Source organism: Elaeis guineensis, chromosome 5, assembly GCF_000442705.2.
Source record: "Elaeis guineensis isolate ETL-2024a chromosome 5, EG11, whole genome shotgun sequence".
NCBI lineage: Eukaryota > Viridiplantae > Streptophyta > Magnoliopsida > Arecales > Arecaceae > Elaeis > Elaeis guineensis.
In genome coordinates, this window is record NC_025997.2 from 7530200 (window position 1) to 7553550 (window position 23351).

The window sequence follows — 23351 nt, forward strand, 5'->3', positions numbered from 1 at the left end:
AAAAAAAATCGAAAAGAAATAAAAATTATAATTCTAAAATTATTTAAAAATAAATTTTAAAAAAAATATCTCAAAAAATATCTTAAAAAATATCATAAAATAAAAAATACCATAAAATTAATTTTTTTCAAATTAATTTTTTTAAAAAAATATCATTAAAGAAGAAAAAATTGAGAAAAAAAATAAAAATTATAATTTTGAATGAATTTTAAAAAATAAAAATTGAATTCTAATTCAAATAAAAAAGATAATTTTAAATTATTTTGTCCATTTAAAATTAATTTTTTTGAAAAAAAATATCTAAAAAAACTTAAAAAATTTAAAAAATAAAGAATACCATAAAAAAGAAAAAATGAGAAAGAAATGAGAAAAAAATTAAAATTAAAATTTTAAATCTTAAAAAATTTTAATTTTAATTCAAATAAAAACCATCATTTCAAATTAGTTTTCCCATTTCAAATTATTTTTTTTTAAATATTTTAAAAAAAATTAAAAAAATAAAAGTGCCATAAAGAAGTCAAAAATTTAAAAAAATAGAAAAAAATAAAAATTATAATTTTAAATTTAAAAGAAATAATTTTTTAATTTTAATTAAAATAAAAGACATCATTTCAAATTACTTTCCCTATTTCAAATTAATTTTTTTTAAAAAAATTCAAACAAATAAAAAAAATTTCAAAAGAATTTATAAAAATAGAAAAAAATGATAAAAATAAGAAAAAAATAAAAATTATAATTTTAAGTTATAAAAAAATTAAATTTTAATTTGAATTCAAGAAAAATAAAAGAAAAAAAATGCCATACGAAAAGTGAAAAAAAAAGAAAAAATATGAAAAAAATAAAAATTATAAATTAAAATTTTAAAAAATAAAATTTTAACTTTAATGAAAATAAAAAATATCATTTCAAATTACTTTCTCCATTTCAAATTATTTTTTTAAAAAAATATCTGAAAAAAAGAAAAAAAATTGGTGTAAAAAAATAAAAAATACCATAAAAAAGAAAAAAGGGAAAAGAATTGAATTGAAAAAAAATAAAATTTGTAATTCTAATTTAAAAATAAAAATTATAATTTTAAATTTAAAAAAATAAAAATTATAATTATAATTCAAATAAAAAATGGTAAAAAAATAAAATTTTATTTATTAAAAAATATTTTAAATAAAAATTTTATTTATTCAAATAAAAATTCATTTCAAATTACTATGCCCATTTTAAATTAATTTTATTTTTTAAAATATCACATAAAAAAGTAAAGAAAAATAAAAAAACTAAAAAATCTTTTAAAAAAAAAATTGGAGAAAAACGCCAAAGGGAATGGCGTTTTTGAAAACGCCATTCCCTTTGGCAATTTTCAAGGTTAAATTCTAAAAAAAAAAACCTCTCTCCTTCTTCTCTCTCTTCTCCGACGTTTTCTCCTCTCCGCGGCACGGTGGCAACCTCCCGGTAGCGGTGAGCTCCCTCCTTTCTCTTTCCTCTTCCTCTTCTCTCCTCTTCCTCTCTCTCCTCTTTTTCCTTGGCCGCCAGCGACAAAGGGCCGGCGACAGGCCAGCGCTCCCCGACGGTGGCCCGACGGTGGAACCCGACCCTCCCTTCCCTTGGCTGGCCCCCTCCTCTCCCTCTTCCTCTCTCTCTCTCCCTGTTCCTCTCTCTCTCCCCCCTTTTTTCCTTGGCCGCCGGCAACAGACGACCGACGGGGGTGGCGGGCCCTGGCGGCGGCCCGACGGCTGCTCCCCGTGGCGGCCCGACGATGGCTCCCCACGGCCGACCCCCACGTGGCCCCCCCGACGATGGGCCGCGGCGGCCCCCCGACGGCGGCGACGGTGGGCCCCAACGGCAAGCCGCGGCAGGCCCGTGCAACCCTGCGGCACCCTTCTATTTCAATCTTTTTAATTTTTATTTTTATCTCATTATTTTTTATTTTTTATTTTTATCTCATTAGATTAAGATTTATTTTAAAATTTGATTCGATTATAATTTAAAAATTTTAAAATATATTACACTTCATGAAAATGTAGACCTGTCAGTTGACCAATGTAGATATCTACGATATCCGTATAAAATATATATTTGATTATATATTTTTGTATGAGTACCGTAAAATATATACATTGGTCAATTGATTGTCCAGTTTGGACAGTTTGGGAATTGCATTTAATTCTATAGGTAATTACATTATTCGAATGATATGCGGAGGGTTGGAGAGAAATTTTGGACAGTATTTTTCTTTAGTTCTCCTCACACATTTTCAGTCGTGTGGGAAGAACTAAGAAAAAATACTGTCGAAATTTCTTTCGATCCCTTTTGCATATCATTTGATTAATGTAATTAACCTATAGAATTAATGCAATTTCCGAATGGGATAAGATCTATCTGTACATATTTGTTGATGATATGATGCATTTATCATGTAAATCTTTTGAAACGATAAAATAATTAGTAATACTAAATATTTTGATTTTGATTTTATCATAGGTTTCTCCAAGAAAATGGCCAGTACTCGATTCGTATACTATTATATTATGATGGCATGATATAGAATGATGAAACTGGTGTGCAGTACAGTCACCCTGCAAATCGGATGATTAGAGTATCTTCATCATTATCACGTCAAAAATTATTGAACCATTTATCCAGCAGTATTTCTGTAGACAAAGAAAAATATGAAATAAAATTGAAATGAAAATCTCCTAATCTGTCGGGACAATTAATGCAGAGCAATTATATCTTAGTTCCAATTGATGATGATGAAGATGTCGAAAAATGCTAATCTTTCCTTTGAAATATGCAGAATGTCGATTTTTAGAATTATATATTCAAAAGAAGATGTACCGAGCTTTGGATACTATAGTCGGCTTTTAACTCAAGTGGACAATAATGTTGGGCCTTCCTCACCTTTCGTAACTCCTATGGTGCAAACGATAGTGTTGAGGTCGTATTTGTAGAACAACATTCCATTACTGTCGGCCCTAGTTGTCCAATTATTCAGAGTCCTATGGTGACTTCTCCTGTGTCTTCTGCTATGGTGACTTCTCCTTTGCTAGAAGTAGTGGTAAGTGCGGGAGATGACATTCATATAGGGAATGATGACTGAATAGTCGGTGGAATAAATTCTGATAATCTAGGCTTTGAGTCAGATGAAAGCGGAGATGAAGACTGTTGGATGGATGAGGACAGTAGCAGTAATGATGATGATGATGAAGATGAAATGATGATAAGATGTTCAGGCTAATATTAATGTGAGAGAACCTCAACCTCATTTGCACGAACCCCATAATTTTTTAATGATATAAATTTAGATGATGGTGGTTGTGTTAGTGCTAGTCGAAGATTGAACTCTAACTATCAGTTTTGGGACTCCTCGATGACTGAATTTTCTAAAGGTTTAATGTTTGAGATAAAGATTATGTAAGGAGAGCTGTTGATCTTTATCACATTATGAAGCATCGGACATACAATGTAGTTCAGTCATATTCGATATTATGGTCCGTACGATGCGCATCATCAGATAATGCTCAAAATTATAAATGAAGGCTTCGTGCTGCATTGTTGAAAAAATATGGATATTTTCAAATCACAAAATATAAGGTCCTCACATTTGTTTGTTTACGGGGTTGAGTCAGACCACAAACATGTCAGTGGAAGGATGATTGGCACACTAGTCCGACATATTATTGAGAAAGATTTCGGTGTCAAAGTTGAAGCTATTGTGGCAGTTGTTAATGATCAATTTCAATATACAGTGTCATACAGGAAAGCATGGTTTTGAAAACAGAAGGTATTGGTTGATATTTATGGAGAATGGGAGCCATCTTATGCTAAATTACTTATTATATGGCTGCACTTCAACATGCAAATTCCGGTACATTATTTCATGAAAATTTTTTCAAACTGTGAATTTCAATGTCCAAATTTTAATTATATTTTCTGGGCTTTCAAACCATCTATCCAAGATTTTACGCACTGTCGTCCTGTAATCAGCATTGATGGCACGTACTTGTATGGAAAGTTTAAAGGTAAGATGTTAATTGCAACAGGAATTGATATAGAGAATGTGATATTTCATTAGCATATGCAATTGTGGATGAGGAGATGACTGCAAGTTGGAATTGATTTCTTTTCCAGCTCAGAACACATCGTCAAAGATAGAAATAAATATGCTTAATTTTTGACAGGCATCCAGGTATATTAAATGCCATCGCAGATGAATCTATTAGATGGAGTCCACCACGTGCTTATCACCGATACTGCTTAAGACATATCTGCAGTAATTTCAACACTCATTTTAAAAATATGCAGCTGAAAAGAGCAGTATGGTAAGCAGGAAGCGCTCATCAAGTTCGCAAGTTCAACTTTATCATGGGTAGGATCAGAACAGTGAATGAAGAGGTTTGGAGCTGGTTGTCCAAGATAGAAAAGAGAAGTGAACGTAGGCATATGATAATGGCCTGCGCTATGATGTCTTAACTACAAATTTGTCGAAGATTTTTAACAGTGTTTTATGAGGAACTAGAAATGTGCCAATTACAGCTTGTGTTCAAATGACATTTTATCATCTTGTGAAATACTTCAATATGAGGCATGCCCAAGCTTTGAGATATGTAGAGGAGAATCTAAATAATCTTTTTACTCTCATATTGCAATTAAGATTGCTGAAGATCAAGTTAAAGCTAACCAGCACCGAGTAACAACATTCAACCTTCAAAGAGATATATATGAAGTGCTTACGAAGAGAGCAAGCGCAGGGTTACGAGATGGAGAAAATTCTCATACTGTTACTTTAGCTGAAAGAAAATATTATTGTAGAAAGTAGAGCATGTACAAATATCCATGTTCACACGTTTTAGCTGTGTCAAGAAATTGCTGTACATTTTAGTGGTTTTGTGGATGATGCATATACAATTACAGCATATATGAATGCTTGGAGCGGTAACTTTAATCCATTACCATATGAAGATTATTAGATGCATATACGTATGTTCAAATTATTCTTGATCATCATCGTTTGAGACCCAAGCAGAAAGGTAGACCAAAGTCAACAAGACTACGAAATAAGATGGATGATAGGCAAATAAGAAGTAAGAACCACTGTGGTATTTGTAAGGAACAGGATCATGACTGCCGTCGCTATCCTAGGATACTTCAACACACTTCAACTTCAAGCAGTGGAAGAAATTAAAGGCTCTGAAGATGTATTTTCGTCATTATTTTATGTATTTCTGTGAGATGAACTGAATTTTGTGTTTAAATTGTATTGTGTGACAATATTGTGTTTAAAATATATTTCTCATAAAATGAATGGCTATCATATCATATTTCTTATTTTTTAATACACTTATGATAATATCATTATTTTAGATTCATTAGCGTATTATGGCTTACGATCCGCGTATCTCGATCCTCGAGACAGCAGTATTCTTACATTGCAGGAGCACCATTGATCACAGACTATTTTAGATGACGGCGTAAGCATTCCAATCCTATTTACTATTTAAATTTTTTTTAAAAAGTCATATACATTATCAATTATTATATTTTATTGCAGGAGTCCAGACACCTTCGTCTACGATGATCTGATGCTGACTTCTGGAGGACAGAGGACATCCCACATAGAGTGCTGAATTATTTACGATATCTTGGATTCTATGGAGTATATCAGATCGGTCGTATACAGATGGATGTTGGTCTTATTACTGCTTTGCTTGAGAGATGGTGTTCAGAGACACACACATTTCATCTTTCATTTGGTGAGGCGATCATCACTTTACAGGATGTCAGTATCCTTACAGGACTACCAGTTGATGGCGATCCAATTACCAGAGTTGATCCCACGCTTACCATTCCGGAGTGGCAGGCTTTGTGCTTGCGATTACTAGGGTTTAAGCCCGATGCATATTTTTTCGATCATTCACGACTCAGGATTGAGTGTTTGGATGATTGTTACCGATATTTTTATATTGCGGATGATGCACCAGAGGAGATGGTGCAGCAGTATGTTAGAGGTCAGGTGCTGTGATTGTTGGTGGTGTCCTGTTACCCATACTTCATCGAATAAGATGAAGTTGATGTTTTTTCCATTATTAGAGGATTTAAACTTCGCTCGTAGACTCAATTGGGGCAGTGCAGTACTAGCTTGCCTGTACAGAGCTATGTGTTGGAATTTTTGTGCTGATTAGAGCGAGATTGGTGGTTATCTTATATTATTACAAGTATGTGAATTAAAAATTTTTATTTTTAATATTCAATTATATTTCAAACATTGGGTATATCATGTATGATTTTTTTAAAATTTATAGATTTGGGTATGAGAACGTATGCCGACTATCAGTCTATTACGACGACAGTTACTCGAGATGCCATCAGAGCAGCATGATCCTGATGTTCCATTCAGGCTGGACAGATCATTGAGATATAGGTATAAAAATATTACTTCTTTTATTTGAAACTTACTGTTTTAAATTCGATAAAATTTATTTAACATGAGTAGATTGTGAAACAGATGGAACGTTGCATTTAACGTTCATCACGTATCGACGAGAGTGGCACGGGTTTATAGGTGCCAGTTGAATACATTAGTTGATACATATAGACGGGTAAATTCTGAATTTTTTACAAATATCAATTTATAGTATTCATAATCTATTAAAATTTTAGTTTACTAATTTTTTTTTTTTAACTCTATCAATTTTTGTGGGAGCCATATACAGATGAGATATTGGCTATATTGCCGTAAATATGTACAGTTGGACATGACATTGGACTGTTAGGGTGCCACTTATTTGTTTTGATATGCTAGAGTGACATCTTTCCGATCGTGTCCTGCGGCAGTTTGATCAGATTCAGGGTATCCCAGAGTAGTTTGATACCAGCCAGGGCTTCATCGTATTGATTGACGAAGGAGAGCTCGTATTGACTGGCATATCAAACATGCTAAGTACATCGATATTTGGGATGTACGTCGAGATCACATTGTTCATGGTGATCCCATTTTGAGAGGTCATTCATATACCGATGACTACATGGCTTGATTTTTTAGCATTACAGTGCGAGTCATTGGACAGCCTCGGTATGCAGTTCCCGGATACGAAGGCGAGAGTTCTACTGTGCATCTTTTGGTAAGACTATGAAAATTAATTTATGTTGTTTGTGTTATATTTTTATTTTATATTTTACAGTATATTGACTGTTTTATTTTTATTTTGTAGACTGATTCTATATCGGGTCTTGTGTTGGACGCTCATCGTGCTTTATCTACGACTGATGAGGACGAACGGATTCGGATACTGCGTGAGATAGAGAGAACAAGTTTCAGAATATTGGTGGCGATTGGTGTTGATCCATATAGCTGTGCGCCTGGGTATGGAGCAGCCGATGTGCCAGATATGAGATATACGCCGTCACCATATGTTCAACATATGTCATCACCGCATATTCCGCAGATGTCATCACTAGATGCTGCACAGATGCCACCACCTTTTGATCCACAGATGGCAGCGCCTTCTTCTTCCTACATCCCCCAGATGATATCATCGGATACCAGTTGGCCACATAAGTATGATACTTTCTTTTCAGGCCCATCCGTATATCCAGATGAGAGGGTTGAGCGGATCACTCAGTCCGTAGATAATCCGACAATATCTGTTATTCCTGAGTAGCATGCCAGCAGACCTTCTCCACTGATATAGGAGAGGAGCCATCACAGCAGGAGCAAGAGCAGCCGTTGAGGACCTTCCTGAGAAGGTCCAAGCGACCACGGGCACCACGACGTCTTTGTGGGACTTGATCTTTTTTAGATTTGTACTTAATATTTCTGAAACTTTTATTCTACTATTTTTTGTATGCTTGACATTTTTATTCTATTTAATATTATTAATTATTAATTTTATTTTATATTATTTAATTTCAAGTGATCGGATATTATGCTTTGTGGATATGGTTACACATACTCTAATATGTCTCAGAACATTAGGAGAGAAAAAGTTATGCTAAAAGGACTATAGAAATTATAATGTAAATAATAATAGTATATCGGATAATTTAATTATGAGATGAATTGGATCGCACTGGTACATCTTAATCTGGTACGGGCACAAACAGCTACGTACGGTGTGGTATTGAAAAAAATTTTGAATTAAAATTTTTATTTTTTTAAATTTAAAATTATAATTTTTAATTTTTTCTCATTTTTTTGAAATTTTTTATGATATTTTTTATTATTTTAACCCCCACAAATTTTTTTGAGATATTTTTCTAAAAAAATTAGTTTTAAATGAAAAAAATAATTTGAATTTATATTTTTTATTTGAGTTAACATTTGAATTTTTATTTTTTTCTCATTTTTTTCTTCTTTGTTTGGAATATTTTTTAAGAAAAATAATTTGAAATGAGAAAAATAATTTGAAATGATATTTTTTATTTTAATTAAAATTAAAAATTTTATTTTTTTAAATTAAAAATTATAATTTTATTTTTTCATAATTTTTAAATATTTTCTTTTTATGGTATTTTTTTATTTTTTTATTTTTTTTGACATATTTTTTTAAAAAAATTAATTTGAAGTGGGAAAAGTAATTTGAAATGATGGTTTTTATTTAAATTAAAATTAAAATTTTTATTTTTTTAAATTTAAAATTATAATTTTTATTTGGCTCTCATTTTTTCTTTTTTATGGTAATTTTTATTTTTTAATTTTTTAATATTTTTTGAGATATTTTTTTTAAAAAATAAATTTTAAATGGATAAAATAATTTAAAATTATTTTTTTATTTGAATTAAAATTAAAATTTTTATTCTTTAAAATTCATTCAAAATTATAATTTTTATTTTTTCTATTTTTTTATGATATTTTTTTAAAAAAATTAATTTGAAAAGGAGATTGTAATTTGAAATGATGTTTTTTATTTGAATTAAAATTAAAATTTTTATTTTTTTAAATTTTAGAATTATAATTTTTATTTCTTAAAATTTTTAATGATATTTTTAGTTTTTTTTATATAAATTTTTTTCAGATATTTTTTTAAAAAGATAATTTGAAATGGAGATACTAATTTTAAATGATAATTTTTATTTTTAACAAAATTAAAATTTTTTTATTTTTTTATAAATTTAATTTTTTTATTTTTTATTTTTTTTTGATGGAAAAAAAATGCCAAAAAAATATATGACGTTTTTAAAACTATCATATTTTTTGATGTTTTTATTTTTTATTTTTTTATTTTTGTGATCTACGTAAAAAATATGGGGTGATGTGGCTATAATAAAACGTCATTTAAAATGACGTTTTATCGATTTTACATCATTCTGATAAATAAATTAAAAATTAAATTATTTAAATAAATAATTTTTTTATATTAATTAGGAAAAGAATTCGGATACGAGCATTAGTTGCCCGATATACGTGCTAATTACTGGTAGTCTGCTGCGAAGTAACCGCCAGGCGCTGGCCAGCAGTAATAGGCCAAGACTTCTAGACTTCCCTTGTCTTTTATTAGTGGCCTTTGGTACAGCATATTTTATCACACCATAATGATCATAAAGTGATTTTAAATCATCCTATTTTTTAAACCATTCTCCAATCCAATAATGAAATATCCATGTTCGAGATCTGTAGTCCAATCCATATGACTTAATACTAGCTCACTGCCAATGTAAGTGATAATGGTCACTGATATTAATAAGTTTAGGGTGACCGTGTCCCTCCTAATCACCATTGAGTAGATGCAGACTTGCAGCAAAGGGCAGGAAAAATGCATGGGAAACCTCCAAAAGCTGGTGCTGTATTAACTATATCATCATCACAGAAGCAACAGATAAGCTGAATTCGCAACAACAACAACAAAAACAAGAATAACTACAATAGTAATAAACAGGTAATAAAAGAAATAAAGCTGCCATAGTCCTGAGAGTTGTTGCATAAGCATAAAATTAACAGCCCATAAAACAACACGTCCAGGTTTTATTAGCCTCTCTCTTGTAGAAGAAAAAGTCTTTAGGCATCATATGTGATAGCACCATATAATCATATTAGAGCGTATATTCATCACTTTCTAATATACATATAATAATATATTTAATATCTATAATTTTATTTTTTTATTTAAAATTTTTAATAATAAAAATAACTTTTATGTTCTCAAAAAATTATGACATCTTGTAATCATATTATGACATCATGTGGTCAGATTATGACTTTCTGCATACAGGAATTATGAAAAAGTCATAAAGAGAGAAAGATATTTTCATCATTGAAAATTTACGAAGTTTTAAATGACTAAAATGCTCTCCCTTATCACATTCTGTAGTCAAATTATGAATAGGAAGTCATAATTCACTGCAAAATATTATAATATGATCACATGATGTCATAATTTTTTCAGAAAAAAAAGGGTATCTTCGTTATTCAAAATTTCAAATAAAAAAAATGGAACTACAAGCATTAAATATAGGATGAAAAGAGATTGCTAGTAGCCCAATTAGATAAGATGGTGTATTTTTTCTACACCACATGTGGTGTACAAAAAATTACTCCTCATAGAAATTTGACTATATACATGCCCAATTCCCCAAGATAACTTCAGTGGTGTAGACGTCCATGGGCTGAGGCCTCAGTCCAGTTTGAGATGAGTTTGGACCGGATCAAAGGTGGACCAAGAACGTCAAGTTTAAAACCGGCCTGGGTGCACGTTCTGTGTTCGAGCAGCAGGCTGGGTTAAAAGTGACATCGTCTTAGTACCAAACGAAGAATGGACACGGCCTGATTTATTTGGGTATGGGGATTCCATGCCCACAACCATTCGCCTTTGTCCAGGAATTTGGATCTGGCCGTTAGCCTAGTCAAACCGGCCCCGCCCGTTGACAAAGGTTGCAGCTACTGTGCAAACATGCACTAACCAAACAGAGATGAAGGCAAGCAAGCTAGTGAAGGGTCAATGAATCTAACTCGCTTGGCTACGTGTGTTGAGCCTTTCAGGGGACATCATCATGTGAGTTGAGTTCGGCCTCAAGCCACCATAGCAAAGAACGGAGGGTGCATTTGGTTGATGGCTGGAATAGGAATGGTCATATTCCCTAATTTATTTGGTTAGTGATTGAAATTGAAATATGAATCAAAATAAGATTTAAAGATTATAAAAAAGTCCGGATTAGATTTTGTGGGATTGGAGTATTTCTGTTTCCAAAAAATTAAAATGGAAATGAGACTCCTTCCATTAAGCAGTTGAAATAAGAGTTATTTATTTCCATTCTAATTAAATAACCAAATATGCCCCGAAGCTATTCAAACTATTTTTATGTATCTAAATCAAATTTTAGCTTTACCAATGCAAAGGAGATCCCGACAATGACTGGTCCAGAGCTCTCCCACTCATCAACCTTCATAGAAAAACCTGATTGTCTTCGCTTAAACCATTCCATACCTTGGCAGGCATACTAGAGGTTGCATTGCTCTCTCTTGACGTTCACCAAATCTAAATCTTGTTGGTAAACTAGGACGTATGCATATTCATTCTCCACCAAATTATCAGGCTGCAATCTCTAAGTATATGATGAAGAAATGACCGCTCTCTATTTTCATTATATGCTCCAAAATTCTAGGAGTTGAAATCCTTTCTATCCCGAAGATTAGCTAATCAATAACTCTTTTAAGGATCCAATGAGCATACAAACTATCCATTAGCGTTCTTCATGGGTGTCGTAAAGCTTCATGAAACTTAGGACTGTTAAAATACTATGCTTACTTGTCCAAGGAGCCACTAAAACATAGAATTCAATGTTAAAGCAGGAAATAGTTTGGAGTCCCTTCATGTTAGCCAACCGTGATTAAATTCCCAATCTGCTCGTTAGACGTATGTAAAAGAATAAAGGAAAGAGGAAAACTTCAATTCGTAGCCCTTGCTATCTTGTTGATTGGGAACATTTCATACTCTGTATCAGGAATCTGTGTTGCCGTAATGCAAAACCCAGTCCGAACTCAATTATAAAACGGAGGGTGAGAGGAAGGGCTGGCGTGGAAGAAGGGAGAGGAGGAGATGGATCAGGACTCAGGAGGGGAGAGAAACCGCGAGCGAGAGAGAGGAGAGAGAGATTGGGAGAAGAGGAGGGGGGAGAGATTGGGAGTGAAAAGGAATATTGTAGGATTAGGAGGAGGGCAAGACAGACGAGAGATTGGGAGGGACAGATTAAATTCCGTTTGATACTACACCCAATATTGGACTTTCATCGGGGCCGATACTACACCCAAGCCCCGTTGGAATTTTCTTGGACCGAATTTGAGGTCCAAGCCCGATGGGACGACTGTCCTGATCACGAGCCCCGGCCCGGCGCCCATTTGGATTACCGTGCTTCGCAGTCGTAACGAAGCTTTTCTTCCATTTATACCATTTTAGCACTACTCTTAATATTAAAATCTTGGAGTCAAGAAAATTTTCAATAATGTGAACGTCCCTACTCGATCTTAGCACCGTTACTCAATATGTGAATTATATTCATATTGTTAGATGAATGTCTGTTCAGGACATCATCTTTCAAGATCTTTTCAATACCGCACGTTGCAGCAGAAAGAAAGAAGAAATAAAACAGAAAGCAATCAAATACGTGGATCAGCAAAAAAAAGCTCATCTCCACGGACATGCAAACTTCATTATGAGAAAAAAAAAATATTATAAGAGAAATCTCACTCTCAACCCTCGTACACCAATCTCTCTTCACAGGAAATTCTCCCTCACAAAAGCTTCTCTCTAGGAAGATCCTCCCGAACCTCTGAAGCAACCGCTGTCCGCTGTCCAGAAGCCTACTTGCGCCGCTCCTCTCAGCATCTCGCGTCTCTCTCTCTCCATGGGTTCTTTGATTTTCCACTGAAGGAAACCATGCCACAACACTATTGCGGTGAACATGCCCTTTAAAGACTTAAAACCCAAAAAGAATAGGACACAGACTCCTACTGTACCCAAAAGACCATCCAGACCATCGGATCGTGATCGGTAGCTCCTAGGGCCGTTGGATCTCGACCGACAATACCAGAACCACACGATTGTGCATCGGTCCACGAAATAAGCGTGGACCATGAGAAATCGAAGGAAACGATCTCGGGTCCAAGACCCCTCTGTGCACCACCGATCCATCGTGGATCGGGCTATCCGGGCTCTAAATCCATGCGGGCAGCGTGGGCCTAGCCTCAACGCATTTTGCATACTGGGCCGGCCCTGTGCGCCCAGGCCATGCGCTGCCACGTCTGGGCCGTGCGCGCCACTAGCCGCTGGCGGTCTTTCCGTCGCTTCGAATTTCATACCAACTTCAATCGATCATATCTCAGCCATCTAGACTTTTAATTAAATAAAATCCTCCCATGCCCTCTCCCACTCGCTCAAAAATTTGTATATCAATCAATAATTCCATATTTTTCTAACCCTAAAAAAAAAAAAACATAAAATAAAATTGCTGGGCAACGAACGCCTATCTTTTCCTCCGAAACCAAAAGCAGAATGAGCGTGGATCTGCTATCTTGCATGAATCACCCACCAGGCAAAGTGGACGTGTATCTAACGGGTCTGACCACATGGTCACCAGGTAAAGTTCAGCCCCATTTTGCTGTTTGACAACGCAGAGCCGATTCATCGCTATTCCGAATTCCGAGAACGAAGGCCAGAGCCACGCTCGGAAGGCAAGGAAAGGTGGTCTTTTTTCTTTCCCTCGCTGGTTGCTTTCACACCAACCAAGTTTCCACGATGTTTAAGGGCCATAGCTTTAAGGGACAAACCCATCAGGAACGTCTGATCGACGGGTCATAACAATTTCTATATCTTGCAAACACTTTCACTACTGGGAAGCAGAAGGAAGTGGACTTCAGTCCATCTTGTCCCAGAAAATGATGAGGGTGACAAAATCCAATTCACGTACCCATAGATTGGGGGTCCACCTCTCAAGTTTTGGTACGTGCCAGTTGCTCCCATCTAATCCGAAATTCAAATTCCGAAAGTGGGCTCAAGCCCTGTTTTAAATGAGCTCAGGCCCTCCATGAGAAGGCATTAACACGCACTGCCCCAATCACGCCAACGTGGATTTATACGCATATCCTAGAATATACTTGCGATCACAGACTTGGCATTGGAGCTGACAAGGGTATCTCGTTATTTCTTTAAACAACATGGAAAATAAAGTTATTTGGGTGGTAAACAGAGCGGTAAAAAGTATAGGTTGGAGCTCAATGCTGAGTCTGTTTGACGAGGCACCAGAATTGTTTAATAGTGTTTGGAGTCTTTGGAATTACATGCGAGTAACATTGTCAGAATTATTACCTCAATTTGAAACCAAAGCTGTCATAAAGCCATGCCCACATGCGAGTTTTTTATATAAAAAAAAAATGACATAGCAATCACCTGTTGCTCTGGATAGAATCCAAAGCTAGATCTTATGATTCTTATCATGTGTCCTCCCCTCTCCGTCAAAAGACTTTAGACTTTCTCCTCGTTTGTTCGAATTTGAACGTTAGACCTGCCAAAAAGACGCTCTCTCCTCGTGTTAACGCTGCTTGGCTGGCGACGCATGGCGTTCGTACAGCCAAGTGGTGTGAAATCTCGAAACTTTTGTTACACCCACTCTCGACTCACTTCAAGCCCAGTTGGCACGAGTCAACGTTCTCGTTTTGAAAGAATTACCCTCGGGTTAACACGACTAACTTTTGTTGCAACCACTCGCGGTAAAATCCTTCGGGTTTGGGACCGTCTGATGAGCTTGCAGTTGTTGTACCACCATCGTCAGGTGTTACAGGGCCGTTTCCGTTACCCGTCTCATCAGAACAAGGGCCACTATTTACCGAGCCAGGTTCCCAGATCAGAATCCAATGGGAACATCTCGATCGACCATTGTTTAGTTCCTTGGTCCCCTCAAGTCCAGCCGCAGCACACAGAAAGCCAGATCGCCAGACTGTTCCCACCGGTCCACCCATGCTCCCCAGCCGCTCCAGAATAAATATTCCACCCCGAGTGCCTCATCCATCGTCATAATTGTCGCCCCTCCTGACTCCAATAATTTTTTTTTTTTTTTTAGTGGACCCTGACTGCAAGTATTCATACCCCCACCTCTCCTCTTCAACTCAAAGCTGATCTCCTCCCTCGTTTGCCCCTCGAATCAAGTGATTCACAAACATATATACCACCAAATCCCCAAAAGAACCCCAGCTCTCCTTCGCCTTGTATCTTTCTCTTTCTCTACTTCAAATGTCGATGGAACAATCGCCGACTATTCAGCCTGGGCCGTCTCCCAAGCCTACCAAGAGGTCCCTGATGAGCTCTCTAATGGAAGCCGACACCCCCACTCTCGAGCGGTCCTCCTCCTTCAAAGAAGACTCCTATTTGGCCTCCAATCTCAAGCCCGGAGAGCAAAGAGCGCTCCAAGAGCTCAAGAATCTCCTCTCCGCGTCTTCCTCGTCGAAGCCTCTCGCAATGTGGGGGGTTCCGCTTCTGGGGCGGCTGCCGACGAGAGGGCCGACGTGGTTCTGCTGAAATTTCTCCGGGCGAGGGATTTCAGCGTGGCCCAGGCGCATGCGATGCTGGCGCGGTGCGTGGAGTGGAGGGAGGAGTTCGGGGCGGACGGGGTCGTCGACGAGGAGCTGGGATTCAAGGAGCTGGAGGGGGTGGTGGCCTACCTTCACGGCCCGGACCGGGCCGGCCACCCGGTTTGCTACAACGCCTACGGCGTCTTCAAAGATCGCGAGATGTACGACCGGGTGTTCGGCGACGGGGAGAAGCTGAAGAAATTCCTCCGCTGGAGAGTCCAGGTGATGGAGCGAGGAGTCCGGCTGCTCGAGCTCCGGCCGGGCGGGATCAACTCCATCATACAGGTCACGGATCTTAAAGATATGCCCAAGAGGGAGCTCCGGGTGGCCTCCAACCAGATCCTCTCCTTGTTCCAGGATAACTACCCCGAGATGGTCGCCAGAAAGGTAGATCACTGTTGGATTCTTGGATGATTTATTTTTTTCTTGGAGTAGGTTTGATTAATTTTTAGATGTGCAGGTGTTTATAAATGTGCCGTGGTATTTTAGTATGCTGTATGCGATGATCAGTCCCTTCCTGACGGAAAGGACCAAGAGCAAGTTCGTCATCGCCAGAGAAGGGAACGTGGCCGAGACCCTTTACAGGTAATTTATTAACCAACCCCCTTTCTTTCTCTCGCTCTCTCCTCTGCGGCTCCTCTGTGTTTCATTTCCATACTTCCAACTGTTTGCATGGTGTCCTTGGATGGGTTCTACTCTTTGCAACTGCTCCATTCTTAAATGCTGTTCTGATCCCTGAAATTAGGTTCATTAGGCCGGAGTTTGTGCCGGTCCGGTATGGAGGTCTGAGCCGGCCCGGGGATCTGCAGAACGGTCCCCCCAAACCGGCATCTGAGTTCACCATTAAGGGTGGGGAGAAAGTAAACCTTGAAATCGATGGCATTGAGGTATTCTCTCTCTCTCTCCCCCCCCAAGCTACTTACTTTTCTCGAAATATTTGAATCCTTCGACTCTAGTATACTGTCGCATTTGAATTCCATACCAAGCGTGAGATGATGTGTCCTGTTCACGTGGTAGGGCCCTGATGGTAGCTGTTGAGTTGTGTGACTTTGTCACGGGCCACCTATTTCCTTAATTACTTCCACGTTGGTTGACATGAGATCGTAATTTGGATCAGGCTGGAGCACCATAGCGTGGGACATAGCGGTGGGGGGATGGGACTTGGACTACGGCGCCGAGTACGTGCCGAGCGAGGAGGGAGCTACACGATTCAGGTGGAGAAGACGAGGAGGATTCCGGCGACTGCCGAGGAGCCGATCCACAATGCCTTCACGTCGAAGGAAGCCGGGAAGTTGGTGCTGTCCGTGGACAATACCAGCTCCAGGAGGAGGAAGGTGGCGGCCTACAGATACTTTGTCCGCAAACACTCTGTTTAGTTACAGAGTTAGGACTTGGGAGTGATTTAGCTTCTTGTTTTACTTAATTATAACTAGGATAGGAGTTTCCATCCTTCTATGTTGATATATGGAAATGCAGCCTTTTTCCCGTGTTAAGCATAGCGAATGAGTTGAATATTTTGTGTATTACCCCCCAAAAAAATGGTATTTTGTTGTGAAGTAATCCTAGGTTGTGCTTCCAAGTTCTAGTGGCTGAGGCCGAGGCAAGCGGATGTGCACCTAATCATAGCTTGTGGGTTTTACTGCCTGGAAAGAGGGTACTTGACAACAAAAAGAAAGCTGCCTTCAAAAAGATGACAGCAAAGAGAGAGCGTGGGGCTTGTGTTGGTGTGCTTTTTGTCAGCATGAGCAAGTTCGTATCCAAATGTCGAGACATAAAATCATCATTTCAATTATATTCAAAATGTAAATGAGATAGAATGTCTGTATACCATGGATCTCCATGCCCCAAGGATCTCAAAGACACCTAATTATATATCCCTAGTCGAACATTTATTGAACAATATTATCCCAGATTAACCTGTTCTCGATTCAGTATAAGATGTTCACCTGATATATATTTAGAATAACAGTTTCACAAAAGGGTTGCACTAGGTTTCCAGATCAAGGCTAGATATGTGGGTAGGGAGAATAGAGCGACCTTGTCATGATACCGACTCTCATTTCTTAGTTACCGTTCAACAAATATCAGCATGCACATTTATTATGTACACGATTAAAGCATGAAGACCACAATTTACCTACATGTCAGCTTCTTATATGATTAGCCTGTCTCAACATTAAACCAAAATTCTGTAGGGTTTAATATTTGTTTTGTCTCTGCTTTTGTGTACCGTGTTCTATATACCTCCATTCGTTGTTCTAACTCAAGTAACAAACACGATTTTTTCATTGGTCTGACCATATACGGTAACTCGGGTAGTTGGTACGTGATGATTTTTGCTAGTACCCTGTTTTGGATGTCGGATTAAGATGCCTCAAGATAAGCTGTTTGCTCCTGAGGAAATCTTAAGAGCCAACAAAAGCGGTGAAGAAATTTGAGAAAGTTGAGACGGTGACGGAGACCATTATCCCATTCTCTGAGGCAAGCCATTTTTAATTGAACTTCTTATCCAAAATTTTTAGGAATGCTGATTCCATGGGCCGTGCAGCCTTTAATTTTATTGCTAGTAGTCTAGTTCTCTTATGCTCCTAAACTACCACACAGAGTGGGGGAGTTATTGGAGGATACTGTTTGGACTTCCAGAGGGCTGTCTTTATATCTAGAAACAATGCGCACATGTAAAGGAGTAATAATGATTTTAGATTTGGGATATATTTACTGTAGTCTTAATTCTAGAAAATCTTAAATAATTAATTTATAATTAATATTTTTCTGATGCATTATGTCTTATATATATTCTCGCGTTGGTTCAGAAGCTTCTTTTCCTCTTTAGATTTTCTTAGAATTTGTATATACTGAAATATTTGTTTTCAAAAAGTTATCTCTTGTGATAAAATCCAGTTGTCACTCAGAGTGCATTAGTGTTAGAATCCTTTCTCAAACAAGTCTAGTATCTTCTAAACAATTTAAGAGAGAACTAACTAGTATTATTATAGAAATATTCAAATATTTAAAAGGATAATTTGATCACAACTTTTTGGAAATTAAAAAAATAAAAATAAGAATATTTTATTTTTAGATTAAGGTGGAAACAAGTAAAATTTGAGCAAGGCAAGTTTAACTTTGGCTTGATTTGTTTTATAGCCAAGCCAATCTCAAGATCTGCTCATTTAAATTTTGAGCCAAACTTGACACGCTCACAAACTTCTCACTAAAAAGATTTGGTGAGAGCTTGAAATCCTTCAAAACATTTACCTATATTGTTTGAACTATTTTTTTTTTAATCATAGCTCAATTCCATAATCAAATTAAGCATATCTCTAGCTCGACCACTTGCTGAACAAGCGAGGCAAATTCAAGCTAAATTTTGAGTTGAACATGAGCTGGCTGCGAACAGCTTACTCTTCTTGCCAATCCAAACAAATACAATAAACATATGCAGTAAGTGAATTACTGTGGTTGTATTGGAGGTTTTGATTTTTCTTGGCTTTTGAACATTTAGACTTCACTAAAAGATGCTTGCTCGTTGAAACAAGACTCTGCAATAGTTGTGGGACGACGGGTTTGTTTGTTACAATCCCTATGCGATGTTTGTGCGCCAGCAGTTGATGGCAGACATGGATGGGCCTCCTTTTTCTCCCCAACTTCTCTTCTGAATTTCTGATGTTCTGTATATCCAATCAATTGTTACGTATCTCATCGGGTTAATTAACACATAAACTCCCATGCAGTTGGTTTCGATAAAATAATAATGATAATCGATGATGTGCACTGGAACATAATCGACAACTTAATTAATGATTATTTTTACAGCAAATAATGTCTAAATGCCGGTCTTTTTGAAGTCATGCTATATTCCGGACATGCACATGCATGGCTATCTGCCAATTCTGATCATACAAAAGGAACTGTGGTGGTAGCAAGCGATTAACCATGCCGGTGGGTCACGCCTGCTCCCCATGCGCCACGCCAATTGAATAGGACCTTTGTTGTTCACCTAGGAAAGTCCCTTTTCTAACACTGTACAACAATAAGATCAATGTTATATTACGACTATTACAAGTCTGAGCTAGTGTAGCAAAAATTTATGCCATGACACTGCCACCGGTTCCCAAATATTATATTATAGATCAAAATGATAGCGTTGTCGCAAGGCTCCAAGAAGTTGCTAACGTGGCTGAAGCTGAATGCCGTCCAAGATCTGCAACATCAATTAGTATCTGCAAAGAAAATTCATACTCGTAGAGAATATTCTGATGGAGGATACTTTGTTTAAGTTAGCTGAAGCTTTAAGAACAATAAAGATAAAAGATAGTAAGAACTAGAAGAGCGAAGAGGATTCTCCTTTCTCTTCTCTTAAGATTTGTCTTTCTCTTGAATTGTTTGTATTTTGTTTGCTTACGTAAGGATCCCTTTCGTATCTCTTTTATATGGAGGTTGAGTCTGTAGGTCACTAATCAGAATTTATGAGTTTATTAGGCCTAATTCTACATGTTGTTAGATCTTTTTATTGAGAAAGAATTTTTTTTATTTTTTTTAAATCAAAATTATTAGTCGTGGATGTTAGATGTAGGTTTCATATGTATGGCTGATTGAATTGATGGTTTTAGATCCATATTTGATGTGACCTTATGATATTATCTTAGATGTGTCTCAAAGAAGATTAATTCCGGTCAGTGGATCTCTTTGCAACATATAGGATAAGGTAGAATATAATAAAAGAGAAAAGGCTAGTTTCACAGTCTCCTTGACTTGAAACCGAACTCGATGGTCGAGTTTCACAATCACATATGTCCGTATACCCTAGGACGGCCCGTGATACAATGATCCTGCAACACACAACATCTGATTTGATGTAACGCAGGACGTTTCGTGACTATATACGTGTATATGTGTATCTCTCGACTTGGAGCAAGCTTCGCTCCACCCAGTTTGAGGGAAGGTAAAATATAATTTTTTTTAGAAAGAAAAACGAAAATCTTTGAGTCGAAAAGGGTAATGCAGGTGGGCCACAGTGGTCAGCGGGCGTCACGGGTGATCCACGTACAGCGTGTCGTCGATTGGTAGCGTCCGTTTTGCACCTGTCTCGTCGATGGCTGTGACAATGCAGCGGAATTTAAGCAAAGAAAAGGTTCGATCAAAGCAAAGGAAAGGAAATGGGTTTTGATTGCTTGAAAAGGACTCGCTGATTGGACCCATCGTGGCCTTTACGAAGATGGTCCTTCTATTGAAGGCACCGGGCATGGAAACGTCTGTTGAAAGGCTTGATGTAGTCCATAAATGTTTAGAATTAAATGCAACCATCCTAAAGAAGTTACCATGCTTCCAAATTTTGTTAGATCTGGATACTAGACAATGCAACTGTCGAGGTCTAGGCGGGGAAATAAAATCTAAAAATTACTATATTTTCAGCTTCAGACTGGTTTCTAATGCATGGGGCATGCACATATTTTGGACCGTGTTCGATTGGATAATATCTATGAAGTTTTTTTTTCCAATATTTATTAAAAATTATAATTTTATTTTTTTATTAAAATTTTAAATAATAAAAATATTTTTTTATTTTAAAAAAATTATAACATCTGATGCCCTCTTATGATATCCATAGCCTGTTTATAGCATTCTGAAGACATATTATAATTTTTTATTTTTAAAAAATTATAAAAAATATTTTTTTCAAATATCATAACAGGTTACGGAATGTATAATTTTTAAAATAAAAAACATGTTTGTCATTCAAAATTTAAATAAAAAAAAAATTAGATATTTAATGAGCATAACTGGCTTATTTAATTTTCATTATTTAATTTGCATTGAAAAGTATGACTACATGATTCAATAAGAAGAAAAGGTGCATTGTTATTGCACTGCATGCAAGTGTACAAAAAATTACTCATAAGCAGAGACCCTCAGTTTGCAAATAATGCTTCGTGACAGAAAAAGGACATGGCAAAGACCCATAGGATAGGTGGAGCACACCAAACTTGAAGATTATCCAACTAGATGGTGCACCTGTGCGCCGGCTGTCTATATATAGACATAGATCCGACGCTTGTCTCGGAAAATGAAAATAAAGTGCGGCTAACAATAGTAACTTTTGGTGCAAAATTCATAAGAATTTTTTATTTCCTGCCAACCACATTCGCGAGGAATTTGATATGACACAATACACAATATGTGCAAAAACACGAGCACAACTCTTACATTTGTAGCCAACTCAATCTTTGAATCAGTTGGACGGTAGGGTGTTCTAGATGTATCCAATGAGGTCAGACTGAACAGATAGAAATAAACCATTAACCCAAAGATTTTGTTAGATAATTATTGAAAATTTGTTATTGCATATATCTTAATGTTGAACAATGAGGCCTATAAGCACAAGACATGAATTTAGCATGAACGAAGGACTTGATACATTCCATTTTACAGGACCCTGAGATAGCAAGTTAGGACTACTTAATGAAAGTTATCAGGCTGGAGTAATGTAGAAGGAAAAAAGAAAAGAAAACCAAAGCAGGTTACTACTATTTACATATCTAAATACCAGTGCTTTTAGGAATAGATAACTTATTGTAATCTAAAAATTGATCTGATCGGAAAGAAAGAAATGTTCTCTTAACCTCCTCAACTCAAATCAATCAAAGAAAAATTAGAAAAAGATGGAAAAGTTATGAAAGTAGGATTTATATCTCATTTTACTTAATTGATGATCATAAAATCGATGTATATAGTCTCTGTTTATAATAGTAGTGTCTTTTCTTTCATAATTTGGTTGGATTATTTTTATAGTTCTAATAGGATGCGCTTCCTAAATAGGTATGATCAGTAAAAATAAATTAAAAAATCTAAAATCCTATAAAATATAGATCTCGAATTTTATATCAAATTTATCTTCTGTGGCTCTATTTAATTTCTCTTAGATTAAAAAATACATCCGGTCAAAATTTTTTTAAAAAAAAGAAAAAGATTTCATCCACTCTTTTAGGATCCAAATGATGAAATTTGATTAGGTCATTAGATATGTTGCATCCTTTAAGGAAGGTGCCATATCATAAATCTCAACAAATTATTCAATTTTAAAAAAAAAATATTTCAAACAAACGCTGTATGATCAAGTTATAGTTTTTATAAGTTTAGCTCATGACTCAGCTTCATGCTATAACAAATCTTGCCGTAATTAAAAGATACAGTAGTCAAAATCTTTTCTAAAAAGAAAACTTCAGGTTTGATTAGCTTTTTTTAGGATCCAAATGATAAAATTTAGTTAGATCACTGGATGTGTTGCACCCTTTAAGAAAAGGTATTACATCATAGATCTTAAAAAATAAATAATTTAAAAAAAAATTAAATCAAACATCGTATAATCAAATTATAGCTTTCAGACGTTTAGCTCATGATTCGACTTTCTAATATGGCAGATCTCGCTTGGTCAAAGTGATGTATATTAAGTCTGATGATACTCTTGAATTATTAATGCATATGCTAACTAAAGTCTTTGTCACTATTAATTTGATTATTGTTCTTAAAATACTGAAACAAATTGATGCAATATTTAGCTTTCTTCTATTCTTGTAATCTTTTCCTTATTCTACAAGAATGAGGCTAAATTTGGCAAATTGAGGATGGCCCGGTTTTATGACAATAAAAGAAAAATTCATGGCAAAAAATTTATTTTTACCACATGATTCAGCTCTTAATTTTCCTGTCAGTGTTTAACTTCAGGAGAACTAAGCCTGAATACTTAACAAAATGTTTTGGCAAAAGTCTATACGATAAGATCTTGAGTTTGCTGCTTGAAAGT

At 36.1% G+C, this 23351-nt stretch overlaps 1 protein-coding gene across 1 annotated transcript; it reads left to right on the forward strand.

The window, feature by feature from the left end:
* The first annotated feature begins 15024 nt into the window (after positions 1-15024).
* On the forward strand, positions 15025-17110 carry LOC105044753 (patellin-6-like). The gene is given in 6 exon segments (XM_073257326.1): positions 15025-15453; positions 15456-15937; positions 16011-16135; positions 16296-16477; positions 16668-16745; positions 16748-17110. Coding segments are annotated over 6 exon segments (1287 nt in total). The 5' UTR covers positions 15025-15212; the 3' UTR covers positions 16927-17110.
* The last annotated feature ends 6241 nt before the right edge of the window (positions 17111-23351 follow it).